This window comes from Phalacrocorax carbo, chromosome 2, assembly GCF_963921805.1.
Source record: "Phalacrocorax carbo chromosome 2, bPhaCar2.1, whole genome shotgun sequence".
Lineage (NCBI taxonomy): Eukaryota > Metazoa > Chordata > Aves > Suliformes > Phalacrocoracidae > Phalacrocorax > Phalacrocorax carbo.
The window spans coordinates 130,555,242-130,576,707 of NC_087514.1; the positions used below are offsets into that span (position 1 = coordinate 130,555,242).

General features: G+C 40.7%; 1 protein-coding gene and 1 long non-coding RNA gene across 2 annotated transcripts in view; one reads left to right on the forward strand and one right to left on the reverse strand.

Moving 5' to 3' along the window:
• Positions 1-1,655: 1,655 nt before the first annotated feature.
• On the reverse strand, positions 1,656-9,462 carry LOC135312062 (uncharacterized). The gene is made up of 3 exons (XR_010371705.1): positions 9,188-9,462; positions 5,220-8,235; positions 1,656-5,115 (listed from the first exon to the last, which is right to left on the reverse strand). It is a non-coding gene; the product is annotated as an uncharacterized LOC135312062 (long non-coding RNA).
• Positions 9,463-9,702: 240 nt separating this feature from the next.
• The window catches only part of HIBADH (3-hydroxyisobutyrate dehydrogenase), an 87,229-nt gene continuing 75,465 nt past the window's right edge, over positions 9,703-21,466 (forward strand). Inside the window, exons 1-2 of the mRNA XM_064444349.1 lie at positions 9,703-9,857; positions 18,647-18,807. Of these exons, the coding sequence (XP_064300419.1) occupies positions 9,785-9,857; positions 18,647-18,807 (234 nt within the window). The 5' untranslated portion in view covers positions 9,703-9,784. The remainder of the gene's footprint in view (positions 9,858-18,646; positions 18,808-21,466) is intronic.

Genomic DNA, 21,466 nt, shown 5'->3' on the forward strand with positions numbered 1-21,466 from the left:
TGGTTTGTTGTGTTTTGGAACTGGAATCTTTCAATCAAAATATAATTTACATTATTAACATGGGTAACAACTCTCATACGTTTAAAAACACCGTAACATCACAGCAATGACATATGGCTTTAGTTTACTACGTGACAAAGGATATGTTGGGCCTGTAGTAACTGTTTTGTACACAAACGCCACGGTCAGAATCTGTTTTTACAGTGTGTATTTCAGTTATCTCTAGTGGGATATGTCAGTGGGCAGCATTTGGTCTGTATACCTGCATTTTCTGCAGATTTTCTGTTTGTGCTGAAGGAGACTTTTTAAGGCCTTATGAAACTGCCTGCTTAAATGCTACCACTGAGACCTGACTGAGCTTGTCAACAGTATCTGTTATTAATACAGCCTGTAAGTTCCTGTAAGTGTACAGTTCCTTAAAGTCGGGTGTGTGAGTCTGAAAAACACCAAGTTATCTTAACAGTTTTTGAGAACTTTACCCATAATAAAGCACACACTGACTTACTTACTTACTTATTTACTTATTTATTTACTTACTTATTTAATTATTTATTTATTTATGCGTTCCCAGAATCCAGGCAATTTTCTCCCTGTTAGAAGAGATGCCAAAAGCAAATTGAATGTAGTTCTTTCTCTCTGTCCTTCCCAGACCTTTTCTGTCTTGCGGTCCCCATTCTGTTGCGATTAGTCAACCACCAAGGGAGAGTTCATTGGCTGAATATTCTTCTTAGTCCTCTTCTAAATTCAAATATAGTAAGCCTTCGTTTTTGTTGTATTAATCACAGGGTTGCCGGGGCTAAATCAGTTCATTTGTCAAAGGGAATTTGCACAAGCTTCCAAGTGGGATGAATTTTTTCCCCACAAAAGAGCAGACCTTATGATTTGCACCCATTGGATGTCTAACATCATCCTGATTTGCCATTTACATATTGCTTTTTGGTCATTTTACACTCAATATTTCACTTAGAAACAATTTCTATCACAACTGTACTTGGCCCTCGGTATTATTAGGTAGCATGAAACATATTCAGTGATGGTATGAAAGTTATTTCCAATAGGGCTTATGAAGAACAGCTGAGCAAGTACGACCTCCTGACCTCAAAGTGTTTGTTTACTGGGAACTATATTCCAGTTCTCTACATTTAATCTGTCTTGGACTGGGCTGACATTCCCCTGCTAGATTTATTGTATCTCTAGAGGCTATTACAAACAAAACATTGTCACTGCTTATCTAATAAAATGATAATAGGATTATATTACTCAAGTGATAACGATACATTTATGTTCATTTTTAATATTAACAAACCAAAGTTTGATTTCATGGTCAGTGAGGATAATGTGTTACTGGGGAAAAAATAAACCATTCAAAACGTATTTTTCTTTCAAACAAATCAGTCATGGAAAATATTTTTTACTCCATCGTATTTGTAAATCAAAGCTTCAGTTTGTGTACATGAGCAGGCATACTATGGCACTTTTACAGAAATAATAATAATGAGGGAGTCTGGCTCAGAAAACTCTGGTTTTCTTAAATCAACAACTCTGGATTTTTGAATCTTCTTATGGTTTTTCTTGTGTATCTTTTCTTAGAAGTTGTCAGACGTAAAAAGACAGGCACAACAGACCAGATTTTCATTTCAATTATATTTATTTATGTTCAAAGTGTCCACAGTAAATTAATTTGTTATTACTGGTGGTATTATTATTATTACTGTTGTTGTTGTAGTAGTAGCTTTAAATCATAGCCAAGTTTTAGTTTAGTACTGTGTGTTTTAAGGGGAGACTTTTAAATGTATTTCCCAACTAGATTTAACTGGTTACTTTTAGTGTAATCAACATCTCTCCATGTAATGTATGCTCTTATCTCCCAGCTGAGACAACAAAAATTAAATTAATTTTTAACCTCAGTAAGTTGCACATTAACAAAAGGTTTGCCTTTTCTTATTTTAGGAAAGCAAATGCACACCTCTTGGTTTTTTCCTTTTTTTTTTTGGCGGGGTAGAGCTCTGACACTATAATGCTGACCTTTACCAAATTATCCTATTGTTTTGGTGACCAACACCCTAATGACTCTGCTCTGCTGGAATTCATACCACAGCACAGATGAAGCATGGACCATTTTTTATGAACAAGCAGCATACTCCTTTTAAAAAGTATTGTTACCTGATAGTTTCTTCTGCAATTTTTCACTGCAGCTGACTATTACTTAAGTGCTGTTACTTAAAAGTAACCTATAAAAATAGTCTGCATTAGGGAAATGCATGAATATATAACAGAGATTTAAAACAAAATCAATAATAAACAAGCTATTCCATAGGTGTGTGTGCTACATGGTGAAATTATAGTGGTAGTCTTAAACTAAATGTGTGGTTTGTATTTAGAACTCTTAAATGTTTCATAAAGTGTAGTCAACTTACATTTTCAATAGGGCAGAATGGAGATTAGTTAAAATAAAGATTCTGCAACTAACTGCCTCATGTCAGCATATATTCCAAATCTGTTTATTACAAATTCCTTCAAAAATCTTTCAATGGACAAGACAGTCTAAGCAATGCAGGCAACGTAGGCAATACAGGACCCCAGTAATGGCAGTAGTTTTGTCTTTGTGTGGAATAGAGGTGATACGTTGAGCCACATTGATTTGTGTGCTCTTCTTGTAAAAGTCTTCTCTGTCCTTTTGCGCATAAAGTTGATGTTTCCTATATCCTCTCTATAGCTAAAATTCCAGATGAATTAAATTTATTAACAATTGCACACTCAGAACAAAAAAATTAGTCTAAATTTTGTGACCAAGTACAGAAAATAAAAGCGGGTTCTTTTGTGTTGAATTATATTACTTAAGTAACAGTATCTCATTGTCAAAAGTTAATTAATTGCTCTCTTGATCTGTAGTAGATTATGTTCATGGGTACTAATTCTTCTAGCAAGCCAGAGATGTGGAATATCCCCTAATACACCTTATTCCAGTGGGGACCTTATGTTGCTTCCTCTAAAATCAGGAGAAAATCCTAAGACTGTCAATAGGAGCAAGATCACCTCCCATTTTGGCAAAGCCCAGACTTAGCTCAGGAGCATGCCATACGAAGAAAATGTTTCTTCATGTAACGTGCTTTACACTTTTGTGCAGGAAAACCCAAGGACTGATAGTGTCAGGATTCCTCTTTCTATGTCATAAGAAGGTTAGTCCAGGATTTTATCAGAGTAATGTGAGATTGATGTTTTTTGACCGATTCACGTATGTTGATTGGGAAAAATGTAACTATTTTTTCTGTGTTTTATATGCATGCATCTTTTCTTGGGCAACAATTACCTCATCCTTACTCAGGCCCCTTAGGTTTGAGATCAACTTAGCATGTAGCTTTTTCATGTTGCCCTACCATGTTCATTTTCTTTTCCTATGTCAGTACCCCATAACTGGCAGAAGGGCATTAAGTGACTGTGTTGTGCAATTCCCACACCAATTGGTATGTTCTATATGTAGTGCATCGCAAGTAGAAGTCAAAATAAAATGACGGTGACTGATACCAAATATCTATCCTATGTAGCAATATTTCTTTTGGAATTTGTTTCGTTCTTCAGCTGCTTTTGCAAAAGGTGTTCATCTAAATCTGAACAAAAGTCATCCTCCTCTTTGCATTCTATGTCATGTGAAATAAGGATGTGAAAATAAGGTATTGTACACAAACATAGACAGATTCTAAATTCATTTAAACATATCTTCAGTTAAAACACAAAAATTAAACCAATCTCAAATTGCTATGGGATGCTATAGAGGTCCTTACACTGTGAATTTTTTTTGTGCCAATTCTCCAAAAGGAACAGCTCCATAACATTCACGATACAACCTATATGCAGTCACCCACATACAACATCCTACTTACTTGTAAGATAGTAATGACTGAATTTGCTCGTAACCAGAACTGCAACACATTCGATTTAGCAAAATGCTGTGATTAAAAGGACTTGTTCTCCACAGCATTTTCCAATTAAATTAATCTAGAGAAAGCATCTCTATTGCATTTTACTTGGGTGGGATTTTGAAGAGAACTTGAAGGAGATGATGGGAAATAGGTACTTGAATCGTTTCAGCTCTTCCAAGAAACCCAGTCAGCAGAGTCTAGCCTAAACATCTTAATGAGCCTTGTCAGGGCTAAAAAGAGGGCAAAAACTCTAGTGCTTAACTGAAATTGGTATCAATTATTACAAATACGTATGCACTGGTACCCTGCGGTAACCTGATGTCCCAGTAGATATGATTGCTTTCCAAACTACAGTACAAACGCTTCTGACAAAACAGAAAGTGTTCATACCAAAACAAAGTTTCTGTGTTCTCCCAGGGGACGACATTGCCACAGAAGCCTGGAATTTGCTTCCCCTTAAGCATATGCAATATTCAGAGTATCACACATATTCAGTTCATGGTTGATTACTAAACTACATGCTGCTGCAAAATATATAATTCAGCAAGAAATAAAGCAGTTCAGATTACACAAGGTTTTTTCTTCTGTAGGCAAAAATAACCCCTTGCATTCCTGCTGATACATTCCAGTTAGTTATCTAGTGAAGTGCACACAGCTAAGAAATGAATGCTGCCCTGAGAATCCCAACTCGAATATTTACAAGCATGAAGAAGGTCATATTGTGTTGGACTCAAGGTCCCTCTAGCCTAGTAGTCTGTCTCCAGCAGTGATCAGTCAGAGAGGAAGTATGCAGGGATATTTCTCTGGAATGCCCTCCCAGCTCCAACTATTTGCAGCCCAAGGATTCCTGAGCAGCTTCAGCATACTTTTATTGCGTTTTACAAACATTATGAAAGCTCTCCAATGCAGAGAGGTAAATGCAACAAATGCAAGATGAAAGGTTAGAAGGAGGAATAAAACACTGTAGGCTTGGCTGCCAGTTCATTTTGAATCAAGTCTCAAATGGGCTGTTGCATCCATTGAAGTTTCCTTTGGCTGCACTAGGTAGTGTTAATGTCGAATTTAAATATCACTCTGCGATGAGGGTCCCATTTTATAGGTGTTGTATTCCTGTAATTCTTGCTAAATTCAGTGGAAATTGTGCTGAGTTATCAACTCAGGCTATAGAATTCCATGTCCTGAAAAGAAAATCTCCCTGAAGTAATGGAAAATTAAAAAAAAAAAATTGATCAAATGTAATTATCCCAAATCAATAGTTAAAGTTGGGCAGGTTCTAAAAGTGAATCTAAATACCCTTACCATAATATGACACAGTGCTTATAGTTCCCTTTGCTTTCAGAGGTTCCTTTTTAAGGGAGAAAAATCCTTAAATCTGAGAAAATGCAAATTGATGAAAATATTCTCTGTTTTGTCTTTTTATATGAGATCTTCAAAGCAAACTAAGATGTCCACATTTTCAGCACTAAGAATAAAAAGAATAGCCTTCTTTAGATTATTTTCTGTTTATTCTCGTGTTTATGTTTCTTTACATGTCCTGGAACTTGTTGAACACAATATACCAACAGGTAGAAAACTACTTACCTACGGTACCTCAGTAGCAGCTGCTTTTTGTATTACGAGTGTTCTGGCAAGTTCTCATGTTTTAACATCCATGTTACTATGTCACATGTATTATGGAGCACACCTGAGGTCTACAGATATTTCTTACAGCGTAAGAAAATAAATCTCAGTCACTTAAACACGAAGGTTTACAAAATTTACAAGGTTACATCACATTCTTTGGGTATGATGTAAGTAAATATACACAAGTTTTTGATGATCTAACAAGCTGGGATACAGGACCCTGTATCCCTGCAGCATGAAGGTACTGTATCTTTGTTTCCATGTTTCTCAGATCCTACAGAAATGAGCAAGCAGCAGTCTGTCTACAAAGCAAGATGATACGGTAACTATGTGTTAATAATAGCCAGGCAGCGTGGCTTAATGAACGTGGTAATAGTGGTCACGGTTTGATATAGTTATATGATAATGGCAGTCAAGAAAGTTGCGTTTTCTTTCCCTTTCCTGTCACCGATGTGTTATGTGACACAGGGAGCCTCATTAGTCTTCCCATCACCAAGAATTTGGTTTTACGTTACCAATATCCAGTAGTTTAGGAGCTGATTTAAGAGCCTTCTGTCCCGCTCATTCATTCCAGCTCAGCCCATTTAGTCCCTACAGAGTGAGGACCAGTGCGCCAGTGCAAGCATTTGCTGGGGAAGGCAGTAAAACAGATGAGTGAAAAGATGTGCATTAATAAGAGCCATATCAGCATACCTGAGAGGCCGTAAATTGTAACGCAAGAGTGGGATGAGCAGCTGGGGCAAAAGGAGTGGGGATTTTTTTTTAAAACCTGCTCATTTCACAGGTCCAGTATAGAAAACTGTCAAAAAGCAATTGAACTGGCTGGACTGACTGGGGGGGGGCCTCCAGGAATACATAGGTTTCCAGGGCAACAATGACTTAAATGGGTTTGGCAGCTAAAAGATCGGTTCTTATAACGACATCTATATTCTTTTTTTTATAAAACACTACAAGATCTCCCAATGAGAACAGATATGTACCAGTTATATGCTTACTACTTGTCGTTCTCATATATAATTTTTATGCTGTTCTCTTTGCTGTATTGTACAAAATAAACTCTTTACTTACACTACAGCAACAAGTAGGCTAGCAAGTCTTCCTTAAGAAAATAGTTCCTTCCTGCCATAATCAGTCATATATTCTGAGGTCCCATTTCACACCTAAATCATAAGGTTGGCATTACTGCTTTTAAAATACAATACACCATTGACAGAACAAAACTTTAAAGCCAATTAGATGTTGGCAATCTTCCTACTATTGGCAAAGGCACACTTGTTAACAGTTCCCCTTTGTGGCATGTTTGCCATGTAATCACTGATTTCTGGAACGCTTTTTTGGCCCTTCAAGGTATTTTAAAATATCTAATGAATTTATTTTTATAGACAATTTTAGAGTTTACTCGCATTACTTTGAAGCATTTTACTTTAAAAAGTAGGGGTTGTGTGCACTCAAATGAGGTATGTATCCCCATTTTTAACACAAGGGAAAAAAAATAATTTGTAGAACCAAGCTATACAAATAATAGTTTCTTTGCATTTTAACTAGTTAACAATTTCAGAAATCATCACATACAAATCTTTATGAAACACTACCTTACTAGGTGAGAGTAAGGAGATACTGCTGCTTCGCTGGAAATAAACACAACATTTTTATCCTCGGTTTTAATATAAGTAAAAGTTTTCACGGCTATATACTTAAAACAAAAGTATGTTGAAATTAACAAAACTTTTTCCTTCATTTTGTGTGGAAAGAATGTGATTAGGTTGGCAAAGAAATAAACACACAAACCAAAATTAACTAGGAAGGCTTAATTTATAGTGAGATAAACTTTTATGAAAGGCAAAATTATTTTTAACAAAATGAGCTAAGTTTACTATAAGCCTACTAAAGTTCAAACATCACTAGAGGGTATTTTGGAGAAAATAAAAAACACAACAACACTATTAATTTAATTTTCTCCATTCTCCTGCAAATACTCTGCAGTATGGTAGCCCTGCACCATCTGGTCCTGCAAATGTTTCCTTCCCATACTGGCTACCTTAGAAGTACTAAACTGCTGAGATCAGTTGTATCAGTGTTCATTATGTGAGCAGAGATTCCATTTAATCTAATCTCAGGTATTTCATCTGTCTGCCAAAGCATGTCCTGTACAAAAGCAATGTAAAAACTATAGTGAGATAACAGCGGACATGCCTGTAACAATAGAGTTTATTAACAGGTGTGTTGGCAAAGTAATACAAGGCTAAGTCTGCTACACTTTTATCAACAGGACTCTCTTTTTTCCACTTTCTCATGCTTTGTTTGGAAGTGACTGTAGTGCACTTTTATTATGCTGGTACAAAGTGAAAGTCTCCTCGTATGCCTTTTAAACCTATCTATTCTTAATCACTCAAAAAAACCAAAATTAATTACTTTTCTAACTCAGTTCAGGTTTCATAGGAGTCTACAGTCACTTGGAAAAGGGTCAATGACTCCCAAAATGTAAGGTAGTGAAAAATCAGGCTGGAAGGCAAAAAAAGGCATGTTTTCAAAGTTCTGTAAAACATATAAAACTCAGGTTTTAATGTCTTCCAAAGACCTTATCTGGACTACACCTCGTTACAGATTTCTGCCAGCATAGCTGCATCGACGAGGAATCACATCTTTCTCATCCCAACAAAACCAGTGCTCAAGATGGTTGTCAACCTCATCACTAAGGAAAAAAGTAAACATAGCTCAGTAGCTTCATTCACTTGGCACACTTCAAATATCCAAGACAAGTGAGCTTATGAAAATATCTCTATATACAAGTCTCTGGGGCTTCAAATGTTTTGCAAAGTGCTAGCAAATTAAAGGGTTTCTGGTTTTGTGTGTCCCTTTGTGCAGAGATCTCTTTTTATTCTTCTCAAGTCATACTCTGTCTTAGTGCTCAGCTGGGAGGCAATGAGAAAAAGAAGTAACTGGGTGACAGTATGAGATCAGCCTGTTGAGTGGTAGTACTCATTCATGCTGGATTAAAGCTACTATATAACAACATTCTTCTTTCACTGCCCGCAAAATTCCTTTATGTTGAGGTGGGTTAATTTAACTGTGTACCATCCATTGCTTTATAGGGGCAAATACATAAAAATATAGTGCTGTACTGACAGAAGAGCCAAGCTAATGCATCAAGCCTGTTCCTTCTGTGGTAACATATAACTGAGTGACTAGCTGACTGACACCCGAGATCTATTCCTGATGACGACATTCTCCCAGTAGTATGTAAATGATACTACATCAACAGCTACGAAAAAAGCTCTGACCTAGCAAGAATAACCTAGTGACCGAGGGAGTACCCATTCCTCCACAACAAATTAAGACAAGCTTTGCTGTCAAGAAGTTAACTGTTTTGTTCATGAAGGAGAAACGTGGCAGTTGCAGGGCTGGAACCGAAGCCTTGCCCTGAGGAGGCAGCGTTCGCCCGCCCGCAGCCTGCCCTCCCTCAGCGCCTGGCCTGCGGATCCCCCCGGACTGCCAGCAAGGTCCCGGAGTCCTGTCAGGCGCTAGGCTGCGGGTGAGCCGCACAGCTCTTAGCAGCTTGTTCAAACACGTTTAATCTATGTTGATAAACCTTCGGGAACCGCGCTCTGCGCAGGACGACGCCAGTCATGAGCTCCACCGCTCACCTGCCGCCGGACAAGGCAAAAACAGCACAACGCGGCCTTTTCCCCTCACCCCAAGGGCGCCGTTTGCGCCATGCTGCGGGGCCCTCGGCCCTCACATGGGGACGCCTCACGTCCCCGCCGTCTCGCCTCCACCACAAGCCCCACTGTGCCTCGCCTCGGCCAAGCCGCCCTCCCAGCGGCGACACAGGCAAGACAGGCCGCAGCGGGCAGGCGCAGGCAAGGAGGAGGGCTGGAAGGAACGGCCCCCCTCCAACCCCCCCCCACCCGGGGCAGGAGCGGGCAGCGACACACGGCCACCCGCCGCCCCAATAAGACTCCCCAGCGCCTGCCCAGCCCCCGCCCCGCCCCGCTGCGCTCCGGGCCCCGGGCACGGGCCGACCCCATCCATCACGGGTTGGCGGGCGGGGCCGGCCGGCTGCGGGGGAGGAGACTTTGCGCTCCCATTGGCTGGGTGCCGCCAAGGAGCGCCTGTGGTTGGCTGCCACAGCTGCCGCTCGCAGCGCGCGGGCGGTGGCGGGCGGCAGCGGGAGGGGAGGCGGTGGCGGCGGCGGGGCGGGTGGCGGCTGGCAGGAGGTCACTCGGCGCGGGGGGCGCAGCATGGCCGCGGCTGTGGTGCTCGGGGGACCTGCGGGCTGGTGGCGCTGGCAGCGGCGGGTGCGTGCCGCGATGGGTAAGGAGCTGCCCCTCCCCTCGGCTCGAGCGGCTCCGCTCTAACCGGCGGGCGGCCGTCGCCAGGCGGGGGAAAGGCCGGGCCTTGCCAGCGGCGCGGCCGGGGAACGCTGCCGCCGCCCTGCCCTTGGCGGCCGCGGACCCTCCGTCCCTGGCGGGCCCCGGAGCGGCGGCGCCGTGCAGGACGCCCCGGTGCGGGACCCCGCCAGGGGAGCGCGGGGGGGCGGGGGTCAGCGGTGGCCCGGCGCGCTGCCGGCGAGCGGCTCCCGCTGCCGCCGGGTGTGAGGCCGGACCGGAGCGTCGGAGCGGCTTAGCTCAATAAATGTTTTACTCATTTGCTTAAAATAGCATGGCTGGGAACTTCCAGAGCCCGCAAGTGCTTCCTGTGGCACCGGTGATACGTTAGCCGTAGCTGTCACCTCGATGGCGGGCAGTTCAACACTCTCAATCATTGTATCTAATCATTTTCCTTAAACTGAAGGTAACACCAGCAGCACTTCCTCCTATTCCGGCTCCGCACTCACTCAGTCACGCATGTGGTTGATTCGCGTGCGGTGGAAGGAGCAAACGCCCTTAAATGTCCTGTCAGTGCAAGTACATGAAGAATGCACTTGCAGAACTGGAGCCCAAATCTTTTTTCTAACTTGGAGATCATACTGCTGTTTCCAAGTATTCTAGCTGCTGAAGTAGATAATGGAAACTATCATCTTCAGTAGTCTTTTCAATGACACTTCAGTAGCAGTGTGTTGCTCACGTATGTTACTGTATAGGCTCCAAACGGACAAATAGGCAAAGACTTTTCAAGTAGTGAAGTGAAAGAAATATATTCTTTTATATGGTGTATGATTCTAGAATCTGAACACTTAACAAAGGGTTTCAGGAATTATTTAATGACTTTTAAGTAAGCAGCTTCTTAAAAATTGTAATTCCCCTTTAAACCTCATGTAAACTGATCAGTGAAAATTGACAATTTTGAAATTAACTTTCAGTGTTATTTTTGCTTGACTGTCTCTTCCACTAACGCATGGTCGTTTTTTTTTTTCTAGTTGCAGCTCTGGTGTTGTGCTAAGTAATAGCTCAGGTGCTATTGGTCACATGCTAGTAAAGTTAAATATAGGAGACCTGTTCGTGTATTTAGTAACTTTTGTAATACCACAGTTGAAAGCAGTAGTAGCTTTCAGTGTGTTTTGAACTTTCTGTGTGTAATAGCTGTCAGATATTTCTGTAAGAGCTTTGAAATCTGCTGTCTTGGTCAATATTCCAATGCTCATGTTTAATGTAGAGAAGATGGAAGGGATCTAATTTATTGGTGTGAAAAGCATCCCAAAACACTACACTGACCCTCAGTGCTGAAAAGTACGGTTTGCCTTTGCCTGAAGACGTGAGTGAGCAACTGTGACTAAGTCTAAGGAGAAGTTGTGACTCTCCCAAGAAACTTCCATAGAACAGAATTTCACCCACAGTGGTTAAGCTCTGACTTACTTAGTAGTGACTGTGCTGAAAGCCCTGTTGACTCTGCGAAGTGCTTATGGGATGAAGGTCTAAGCATTAAGCCTTCTTAACTGCTAAGCTCTACTGCTTAGCTATATGTTGAGGTTTCCCCATCTCTAATGCGTTTATTAGGTTTGTTATCCTTTTTTTTAGTTTTGAGTGGTCTAAAAGTTGTCCTTTGAGTAGTGATTTCATCAACTGTCATTCTGAGTGAAACACCATCCTAGTGGAGGAACTCTGCCGGCTCTGAGAGCTGTCCACACCACAGCTTGGTTAGCAAGCAGGCTGTCTTCATTCAGGTATTGAATGCTCCTTAGTTAGTTAGTTGCTCATTGCAGCTGGCGCAGACCATGATGGATTGTTTCTTCTGTATGTTTATACCAGAGACTGTTAAATCATGTAGGAGGAAAATAGCTGAGGGCAGATTTTGGAGGAGCATCTTGGGTATGTGTGTTTGTGTATTAGCAAGTTGGGTAGAGACTGTGTAGTCTTCTGATATGCAGCTGGTAGTCACTGGCAAATGTGCTTCATGGAGAGGGTGTATATGACCTTACTTAAAAATACATTTTTGATGGATGTGGAGAAGTCCTTCCTAGGGACAGCTAGGGAGGATGAAGCAGGGGCTAATGAGGTATCATGGTTGAGAGAGGAAGATTTCCTGGTGAGTGAAGATTCATCAGCTGAGGGAGCTGTTCATCCAAGAAGATGGTACCCTGCTAGAGAATGAAAATGGCCTTACAAATAGTTTTGGATGAGTAGTAGATAGTTAAAGAGTACTTTTGTTGATGCAGGACCTATTTGGACTGTGGAATGATTCCATGCTGTGGTGCAGAGAAGCATTAATTACTAAGCAGGGATTGTGACAGAAAGACCTGCTGCTCTGAAGTCCAGCACATTACTTAATTAAGGGATCAAGTGTACACTATTCTTTTTAGATGAAAAGTACATACTACATGTTTTTGTCTTTAATGTAATAGCAAACGTTTAATGAGGTACAGCTACAGATAAGAAAAATGAGGTAAGAGACTCTTAACCGTTACAAGATAGTATGTCTGTTTTTTATCAGCAGACCTTTACCGAGGCAAGGAAAAGCAAGTGGGATGTTTTCAGTGTAAAGCTGGCCAAATGTAGAGTCTTGTAATCTTCTTAAATTATGATTTTGGCAGAGTGTGGTTCTCAAAATCATTGCATAACCTTTAACAGCCCGTGACCCTGGGGCATTTTAAATTCCATTGGCAAACGCTTCTAGGAGCAGAAGGACCTGATTCTGCCCATGTACAGCTGGCCTCTCGAACTTCTATGTTTCTCCATCTCGTTCCCTCCAGGATCTACTTCAGTAGAAGTTTTATGCATTTCTGTAGAGGAGTCTGCACAAAACATAGGAGATCTCTCTGATGCTTTCTTTCAAAGCAGAAAAGAGAAGAGGAAATGTTGTCTTCTGTTGTACTTGTACCAGAACTTAAGATGCTAAATCAGTGGCAAAATCCTTCATTTAGTGGCTCAAATTGAATTGTCATCATGTTTGCCACTCCTTGTGAAGTTACTTAATATGCAATTGTACTTTCTCATGAAGCCCCGAGCAGAACCAGCAGCTTCAGTAGTTGAACTTCCTCTGGGCATCTTCCAATGCTCCTGTGAAATCTCACCTACGGGTTTGGAAAAGAGCTCAAGATTCACTGAATATTAATATGACTTGCAACCACTCTGATTAGGAAATTCATATGGGACAGGAATATGTGGGCTGTTGTCCTTTGTGCCAGATCTGTCGGTTTCATTTGACTGTGGAGCTAGGGATTCCATCCCAGGAGCTAGACATTTTGGTGAACAAGGTTCAAAATATATTTTTATAAAGCCAAAAGGTAATATAGTTGAGATTACAATTTGAGAGTTACTGGTTTCTCAGTCCTGTTATTGGCCAGTTAGACTGTGCTTTCCTTCAAAGTACAAGCATATTGGACCTTTTCCAGCTCTACTCTGTGGTCCTATCCACCTGTTAGTTCCTTTTTGTTTGAATACAGAGAGATGTCCTCTGCACTGCATTTTATAGTGTCTGTGTAGTGAATTCAAGGCACCACTGGAAATTAAATTCCTTCTTGAAACTGTAAGAGTGGTCACTTTGGGAGATAGTGTAAAATGAAATGTAAACATCTGAAATGATCTAAACTTTTAACTGTCATCGTTCAGGTTAAAAAGAAAATTGCTTTCAGTATCCTTACATAGAAGCTTGAAAAGACAAGTTTTAGGTCATTGGCAGGCCAGGTGTTCTAAGGACAGGATTGCAATCTGTATTTCTGAGTTTACTTTCTTAATGGATTTATTTTTTATCTTTATATGTGTTTTTTATTTTTATCTCCATTGTTGATAACTGATTCTCCTTCATAGACTCTGTAAGCACACATTCCCTCAAGAGAATAATTAAGAATCTTATGGGAAAAGCCCAAATTCTTTGGAGTCAGTGTAGCTGTAACTGGTTTTGCTCACAATTAACTTGATCTATAGATTAACCTATGCTGCTGGTTCCGTCCCCAGTGAAGGAGAATTAGTTGCACATTGTATCAGTGATTATTTTAAAAGTAGCTTCTATTGCTCCTACTTCTGATGTTCTGCCCTCTGTTAGAAGTTGAATGTGGACCGGGCATTTTTCCAGCTATGTGATTGCAGCAGGTTACTGTACATTTTATGGTTGAAGTAAAATGGACTCAATACCACAGGGACAGTTTCTGCAAATGCTTATACAATTGATGGGATTAGTTAAGCATACATATATGTGATTTGCAGAATATCAGTCCTTAGATGTTTGAATTATACAGTTATTTCAAAACCAAGCCTGTGCCATGTATCAAATGGTAAACAGTGCCTAGATATTCAAGCTGGATATCACTTTCCATGATAGTGCCTGTGGAGTTTCATCTAATATGAATACATGAAAAATCATGTCGTCTTAAACATCCTCTCTTTGGCGAATCCCCACTCTCTTAAGTAGTCATTTAAAAATGTGCCATAATTCTAAATGCAGTTGTTTCAGATTTAATTGAAATCAGCTCTATTAGGTATGTCTGTGAGTTCATTTCATCAGTCTTTTAAAGCAGTTTTCCTATATTTGTATATCTGGGGATCTGGAGATTTTTCAAAGCTGTTAATCAAATGATACCATTTTAAAGTGGCCAGTTTAACACTGGGCTTTGAGAAGTTAAACCAAATTAAGAAGTCAGAAACTGAGTCAAGAATCAGACTCTTTCTCTAACAGGTCCCAAATCCTATGGATATGAATATGTTCTAGTTAGCACAGAACAGGAAATGGTCCCTGATTCATTAACTAAGACAAGAGAAAATTAACAGAGACAGACAAAAGGGGAAGTAATAGAACACAGTGACACAAAATGAACAATACTGAGCAGCGTGTTGCCTAGTATTCCAGCCTAACCGTTGCTATGTCTTCTGGGGATATTGTGAAATAAAGGCTTTTAAAGAAGGCCTTATAGTAGAAGAATGGGTTAGTTTCATGGATAATTACACTGTGAAGAGCTGCCTTAAAGAAGTAAAAGAAATGCCTGTTGGTGATAGGCCTGTCATTGCCGTCCAATTACCAATTGATGTCATAATAGTAAAATGTGAGGATAGCCATGAAAAGTCGTCAAAGCAAAGCAGTCTTATGTGATGTGGTCGAGAAGAGTAAGGCAGGATGCAGAGAAGAAGTGACAGAAATTAACATGGGCAAAATGTCCTTCTCAATTCCCAATATTTCCATGAAGATCAAGGCAGGAATATGTCTGTTGAGGCAGGTGGCTAGGTTCTGAAGTGGCTGAGATCTCAGGTATGAAGGACGAATCAGTGAGATTTAAGTAGATCATGGGTGGGTCTTTCAGGCTGTGGGTATGAGTGACAGGCATCACTGCTGGTGTCAGCACTGAGACAGAAAAAAGGTATTAAGAAAGTTTTCAGAAGATGATTAAGAGATTTCTTGGTGTTTAGTTTGAGGTGCTGGTTAGATGTCCACGAGATGGTGTGAGAAAAGAAGAGATCAAGATAGAAGTGAAGAGTCTACAAGAACGAGCCTAGGCATGGTAGCCAGATTTATGCTTCTGAGGAGGCTACTTGGAGTTCACAGAAACAAAGAAAACTGAGTTTTGGATGCAGACCTAACTTTAAAGCTAGATCAGGTTGCTCAGGGTGCTCCAGGGTTGGAGGTTCCACCACTTCTCTATGTAGCCTGTTCCAGTGCAGAACCTTTCTCCTCATCAGGGATGCTTTTCTTATTTCCAGCCAGAATTCCCCTTCCTGTAGCTTTTGGCCATTGCCCCATGTCCTACTGTTGTGCACCTCTGCGAAGAATCTGGCTTCATTTGCTCTGTAACTCTTCTTCCCTCCCACTCTGTAAGTAGTGGAAGACTGCAGTTAGCCTTTGCTTCTCCAGGCTAAGCAAAGACAGTTCCCATAGCCTCTGCTCATATGCCATATTCTCCAGCTCCTCAGTCACCTTAATCGGTGTGTGCTGGGCTGCCTGCAGTTTGACTACATCTCGTGTATTCACAGAATCACAGGTTGGAAGGCACCTCAGGGATCATCTAGTCCAACCTTTCTAGGAAGAGCACAGTCTAGATGGCCCAGCACCCTGTCCAGCCGACTCTTAAAGGTGTCCAATGGGACCGAGTCAACCACTTCCCTGGGGAGACTATTCCAATGGTTGACTGTCCCCAGTGTGAAAAATTTCCCTCTGGTGTCCAATCGGAATCTCCCCAAGAGCAACTTGTGTCCATTCCCCCTTGTCCTCTCCATGTGACTCATGTAAAAAGGGAGTCTCCATCTTCTTTGTAACTACCCCTTAAGTACTGGTAGATGGTGATGAGACACCCTCTGAGCCTCCTTTTCTCAAGGCTGAACAAACCCAGTTCTCCCAGCCTATCCTCATATGGCAGGCTTCCCAGTCCTCTGATCATCTTGGTGGCCCTTCTCTGGACCCCGTCCAGCCTGTCCACATCCTTTTTGTACAGCGGGGACCAGAACTGTACACAGCACTCCAGGTGTGGCCTGACAAGCGCTGAGTAGAGTGGGATAATGACTTCTTTCTCTCTGCTGGCGATGCCCTTTTTGTGCTGCATAGAGTAGAATCACCAATTTCTTTGCCTTGATGGCTATGCTCTTGCTAAAGCAGGACAGTATGTAATTAATCTTTCGCTACAAAGATGTACTACTGACTCATGCTCAGCTTGGTGTCTATGGGAATCCACAGGTCCTTTCCTGCAGAGCTGCAGCCTGTCTAGCCAGTCCTCAGCCTGCAATGATATCTGCTGTACAGGACATTGTGTTTGTCTTTGTTGAACTTCTTGAGGCTCATTTCTCCAGTCTTTCTGAATTGTAACCCTGCCCTGCAGTTTTTCAGCTATTCCCCCTAGTTTGGTGTCATACGTGATCTTGCTGCAGGTGTTTATGTCCCGTCATCACAGTCACTGATGAAATTTTTAAGCAGCAGCAGCCCCAGTATTGACCCATGAGGAACATCATTCATAACTACCGTTGCTAGTCTTTGAACCGCTGACCACTGTTCTTTAAGCTCAACAGCCCGGACAACATTTCTTCCATCAGGCAGTCTTGCAGTCCAGTCCAGTGCATACTTTCCGTGTTTGGCTACCAGGATACTAGAGGAAGCTGTTTTGAAAGCTTTATTGAAGCCAAGGTAAATAAGACCTACTGGTATTAAAGATGCTGAAAACCAGGACTTGAACCTCCACAGGAAGCTGGAAGCTTCAGGCTAGCGAAAGGAGTAGCTTTAGATTAGTGTAAGTGAGGTACTGGGGAAGACTGACTCATAGAAACTGTAAGAAAAGACTCCAAGATGATTACTATGGCTGATGATGGTGTTTTAGGCTCTTTCTTAATTTGTTCCCTAGATTTGACATCTAGCACTTCTTTAAAAAAACAATGTGCTCTTTTCCTGACTTATCTCAGTTTGCACTAAGTCTTTTCCCAGTGCAGTTTTCTGTTAAATTGTGCTACTTCTCTAGCTATGTAATTGCTGCAGGCATCTGTGGAAACTGTCTCAGACCAAAGATCTCTCAACGAACCTGATTTATTAAATGTGGCACTTCCAAAATAGTGCTGCAGATGAAAGAGCATGACCATTGCTGGCTAAGAAGGAGCTTAAAGTCAGAAAGACTTTAAGATGATTAATCAAGTGTTATTGGCCTAGAGAGGATTCTTTATAAGCATTGAGACCGCTTAGAGTCTAGATGCAGCTTAGGCACATTTTCTGTATGTGCGCTTCAGAGTTACAGTAGTTCCGCAGTTAGCCTTGTTTCTGGCTGCTTACTTGCCGCATGCCATAGTGTTTATTCTGCATAACTTTTTCCTTTGCTGTAAAGGAGAAATTATTTTATGTAATCAGCAAAGAAATCTCGGCACTGCCAAATTCTGCTGCCTTTGGATTAGGAGTGTTTAGAGTGATGAGACAGTGATTGCAGTAGATGGATGCCTGCAACACTGCTTATAGTACAGCATTTGATACTCGCTAACTACTTGTAAAAAGTAACTGACTGATACTGTAGTGTTTTCTGTAGTTCGTAGATCTTGCTTTATAGCTCTGTCTTGGTAGTACAGCAGATAGAATACAGTGGTTATTCCTGTAAAGACTTCATAGTTTTGCATTTATAATCTTAGCATGTTCTAGTTTTCAGTATTTGCTTTTAAAATATAGTGCAAGTGATTACACGACTTGAAGAATTGGCAATGATTTATTACTTTACTTTTAGGTTAGTGGTTTGTATCTGGGTGCAGGATCAGCAGAGTCCAGTTATTATCTGTGAGGGGCTGCATGAAATACAGTGGCAGCCTCAGTCCATTTTGAGAGAACAGGTGCTAAATTCCAGGGCTGTAACTGAAGTTGCAAATAAGGAGTCTGTAAAAGATAGAGAAAATTTTATTTTGCATTTCCAGTTTAGTATTTAGGTACATAGCAAAACAGAGACAAGCCTGCATATTTTAAGTCTGTGAGCTCCTCCCAGACTGAAACTCAGACCTCATCTTTCAGAGATGTTTCTCAAGTTTGATGACTATACTTTTTGAAACAATCACATTTTCCTAATTAAAATAATTTGCTTTGTAAAAAATAATTCAGGGATGGTATTTGTGGCCCAATGTGCGCTAGAACCTGCAGTTTAAATTAATGTGGAGTAAGTATCACATTTCTGCCCTTTTAAACTTCGTCTAAATCAGTGCAAACAGATTACATGCTAGCTTTTGTTATATCATTGTTACACATTACTCTAAAATACAAATGTATTTTTATTTATTGTTTGAAATCAGTGTGTTCTAGGGCAATGGCTTCCAAAACCCCAGTTGGATTCATTGGGCTGGGTAACATGGGAAATCCAATGGCAAAAAACCTGTTAAAACATGGATATCCAGTTATTGCATATGATGTGTTCCCAGAAGCTTGCAAAGAATTTCAAGACTTGGGTGCTCAGGTATAGTAAGAAACTTTCTTTATTCCAACAATAACTGTATGTATTGAATGGTTCTTGCATGCAATATTTTTATAGTCTGTTTTCTTCTTGGTTAAGATCACAAGTGGAAGTAAAACAGCTTAGTGAGCACAATCTGAATCTGGGAGGTTTTGCTTGGAGCGAAGTCATGATTCTGCCCTAAGATATTTTCATGCTGTTAGCCAGAATTGCTACTTTGTTGGACTTCTCTAGCTGGTTTTTTTCCCTTTTTATGAGAGTAGGTCGATGGGCTGTTCTTTCACCTCCTTCTTTCTCCTGCTTCCTCCTCCCCCAGGTCTAGATGGCCAGTGGGCTGCTTTTCATCTGGTCCCTACTTTGACCTTTTCAGGTTAGATGACCCTAGTTAAAAATTCCTGCTGGCATAGCTGTAAGGGTTATAGGGACATATGAGCTTTCCTGCTGCTTCAAGGTGCAGTCCTTGGGGGCAGGGGAAAAATCTAATTATTTAAGTGCTTATTCTCTTGGAGGTGGGGAACATTATGGTGAGAGAAGAGGAAGGAATGAAAAGGAAAAATGAGGGAAGGAAATTGATCACATTAAGGAGGTTTACCTTCCTGCCCTGTACCCTGCAAAATCTTGGCCCCGTTCCAGTCAGTGCTATTGGTTTTGTTGATCTGTTAATACACCCAGAAACCAGTTCAGTCTCTCAGGTGGTTGAGACTGTCTTTTCTAAGTGTCTGAAACATATTTGAATGTTTTTGACATACTTGAAAGCTACAGTAGTTTAGATAGTTTTAATTGGGTGGATAGGTGCATAAAACACTGAAACAAACTAATATAGTCAAGTAAGGAGAAACCAATGCAAAAATAATACTCCATTGTGTCAGTGTATAGGATAGGATGAAATTTTCCAGCGGTGGTAAGGAAATTGTAGGTAGATCTAGATAGAGGAATTGTATGACTTGAAGGTCTAAACTGTTGGAGCTAACTGCAGCTGTTTTAAATAATGAGGTGATGTCAAGATTCACAAAAGATAAAATGATCAGGTGCACCTGTTGATAATTAATTGCAGCTCCTCCTGAATAATTACAGAATCTTGGCCTCAAGTGGGAAAGTAAGCTTTTGCGCTTGTTTCCTTAGCTACTGTTTTTATTTTGTTAAAGCATCTGAGACCCTCAGGTGTGAACCAGACCTGTCTTGAGTAAGAGGCTGGGCAAATGGAAAGGAGCGTGTTTTGCACAATTGGTTATATTTTTAATTCATGTTCTGCAGTGGGATCTCTTTGGTATCGCTTATTGCCATAGTAATAGAATCCTTTGGTATCCACTGCAAGTCTTAATGTGTGATATTCAAGATGAACAGAAATGCTTCTAAAAGTAACACCAAAGCTATGTTTTAAGATTGTAAATCAGTAAGAGAATACATGCATAGGCTTAAATACAAATAAAACACCCTTAAAGAAAATATGTGAACATAACTTACTCTTCTTGATCTACAGGTGTAAATCCTACCCCAACATTTTTTTCAGGACTTGGAAACTTGTGGGTCCAGGGGGCCTTGTAGAAACTACTATAGAAGGAACATTGGGCTCCAAGGGCTGCTTTCTCTTTGGTCTGGCTGGTAGGCTAAAACCATCAGGAGTCTTACAGAGGTGAAAAGGTGCCTCCCAAGAGACAGTAAATATTGTCAAATGTCCATTGTTTGAAGTCAGTGCTACTACTAAGGTATATGGAGGATGAGGGATGTTTGATCATAAGTCTGAATATTCTGTGACTCCACTTTCTTTACCCTCTGAAGTAAAAAGCCAGGAGGTAGTGTATGTCAGGAAGCAGCCACCTGCCTGCTGAGGGTGAATAGTAAGGGGTAAATTGTGGGAGCAGGAGCATGTAGAACCCCTTGGGGTGAAACTTGGAGAAAGTTGCAAGGCTACAAACAAGGGAGACTACTGAACAGTGGTGTGAGCAAGTAGGTGGCCTCCACACTCTATTGTCTCTTTCCTCTTCCTCATAGTTATCGCTTTCTCACACAGCAGAGTGCATATATGTCGCACAGTTTCTTTGCTTCAGTTTACATATCTCTGAATCCTTTTTCAAATTTGGAAGTTTGAGAGTGTTACTGAAGTCAGCTGATGCATAAAACAGCATAAAAATAGGGCTTTCTTCAGTGTATTCAGTGAGACTGGCATTTCAGGCAAGCAGAATTATTAATTGACTTATTGTAAATATAAAGAAAAAAATAGGGAAACATTTTGGAACAAATATAAGCAGATGTGCTTATTGACGGGCATAAATAATGACCAGTATGAAGAGAAGCCTTCACTGTCCAGTTGCGTACTGCAAAAATTTGCTTGAACTGGCAAGTATCAGAACACTTACAGAACTTGCTGGGCTGCTACTCTGAGCCAGTATGGTCTATGTTAGTAATCAGCAATTAGAATTTGGTATGGTTTTTAAACGCGCATATTCTTAATAATTTCAAATGTTTCATGTTCTTAATAGCTTTCAAATCATTCAACTTTATTTCTGAGACAGGAAATCCCAAATAATAAAAAAAGTTTTGTATGCTGCTGGTTGAACCAGGTAGGTAGGTTTCCTCCAGGATTATTAATTATATTTGTTACAGTACCAAAAAGCCAAGAATGACAATTCCCACTTTAAGTCCCACTTTTTTTGTTACTTAC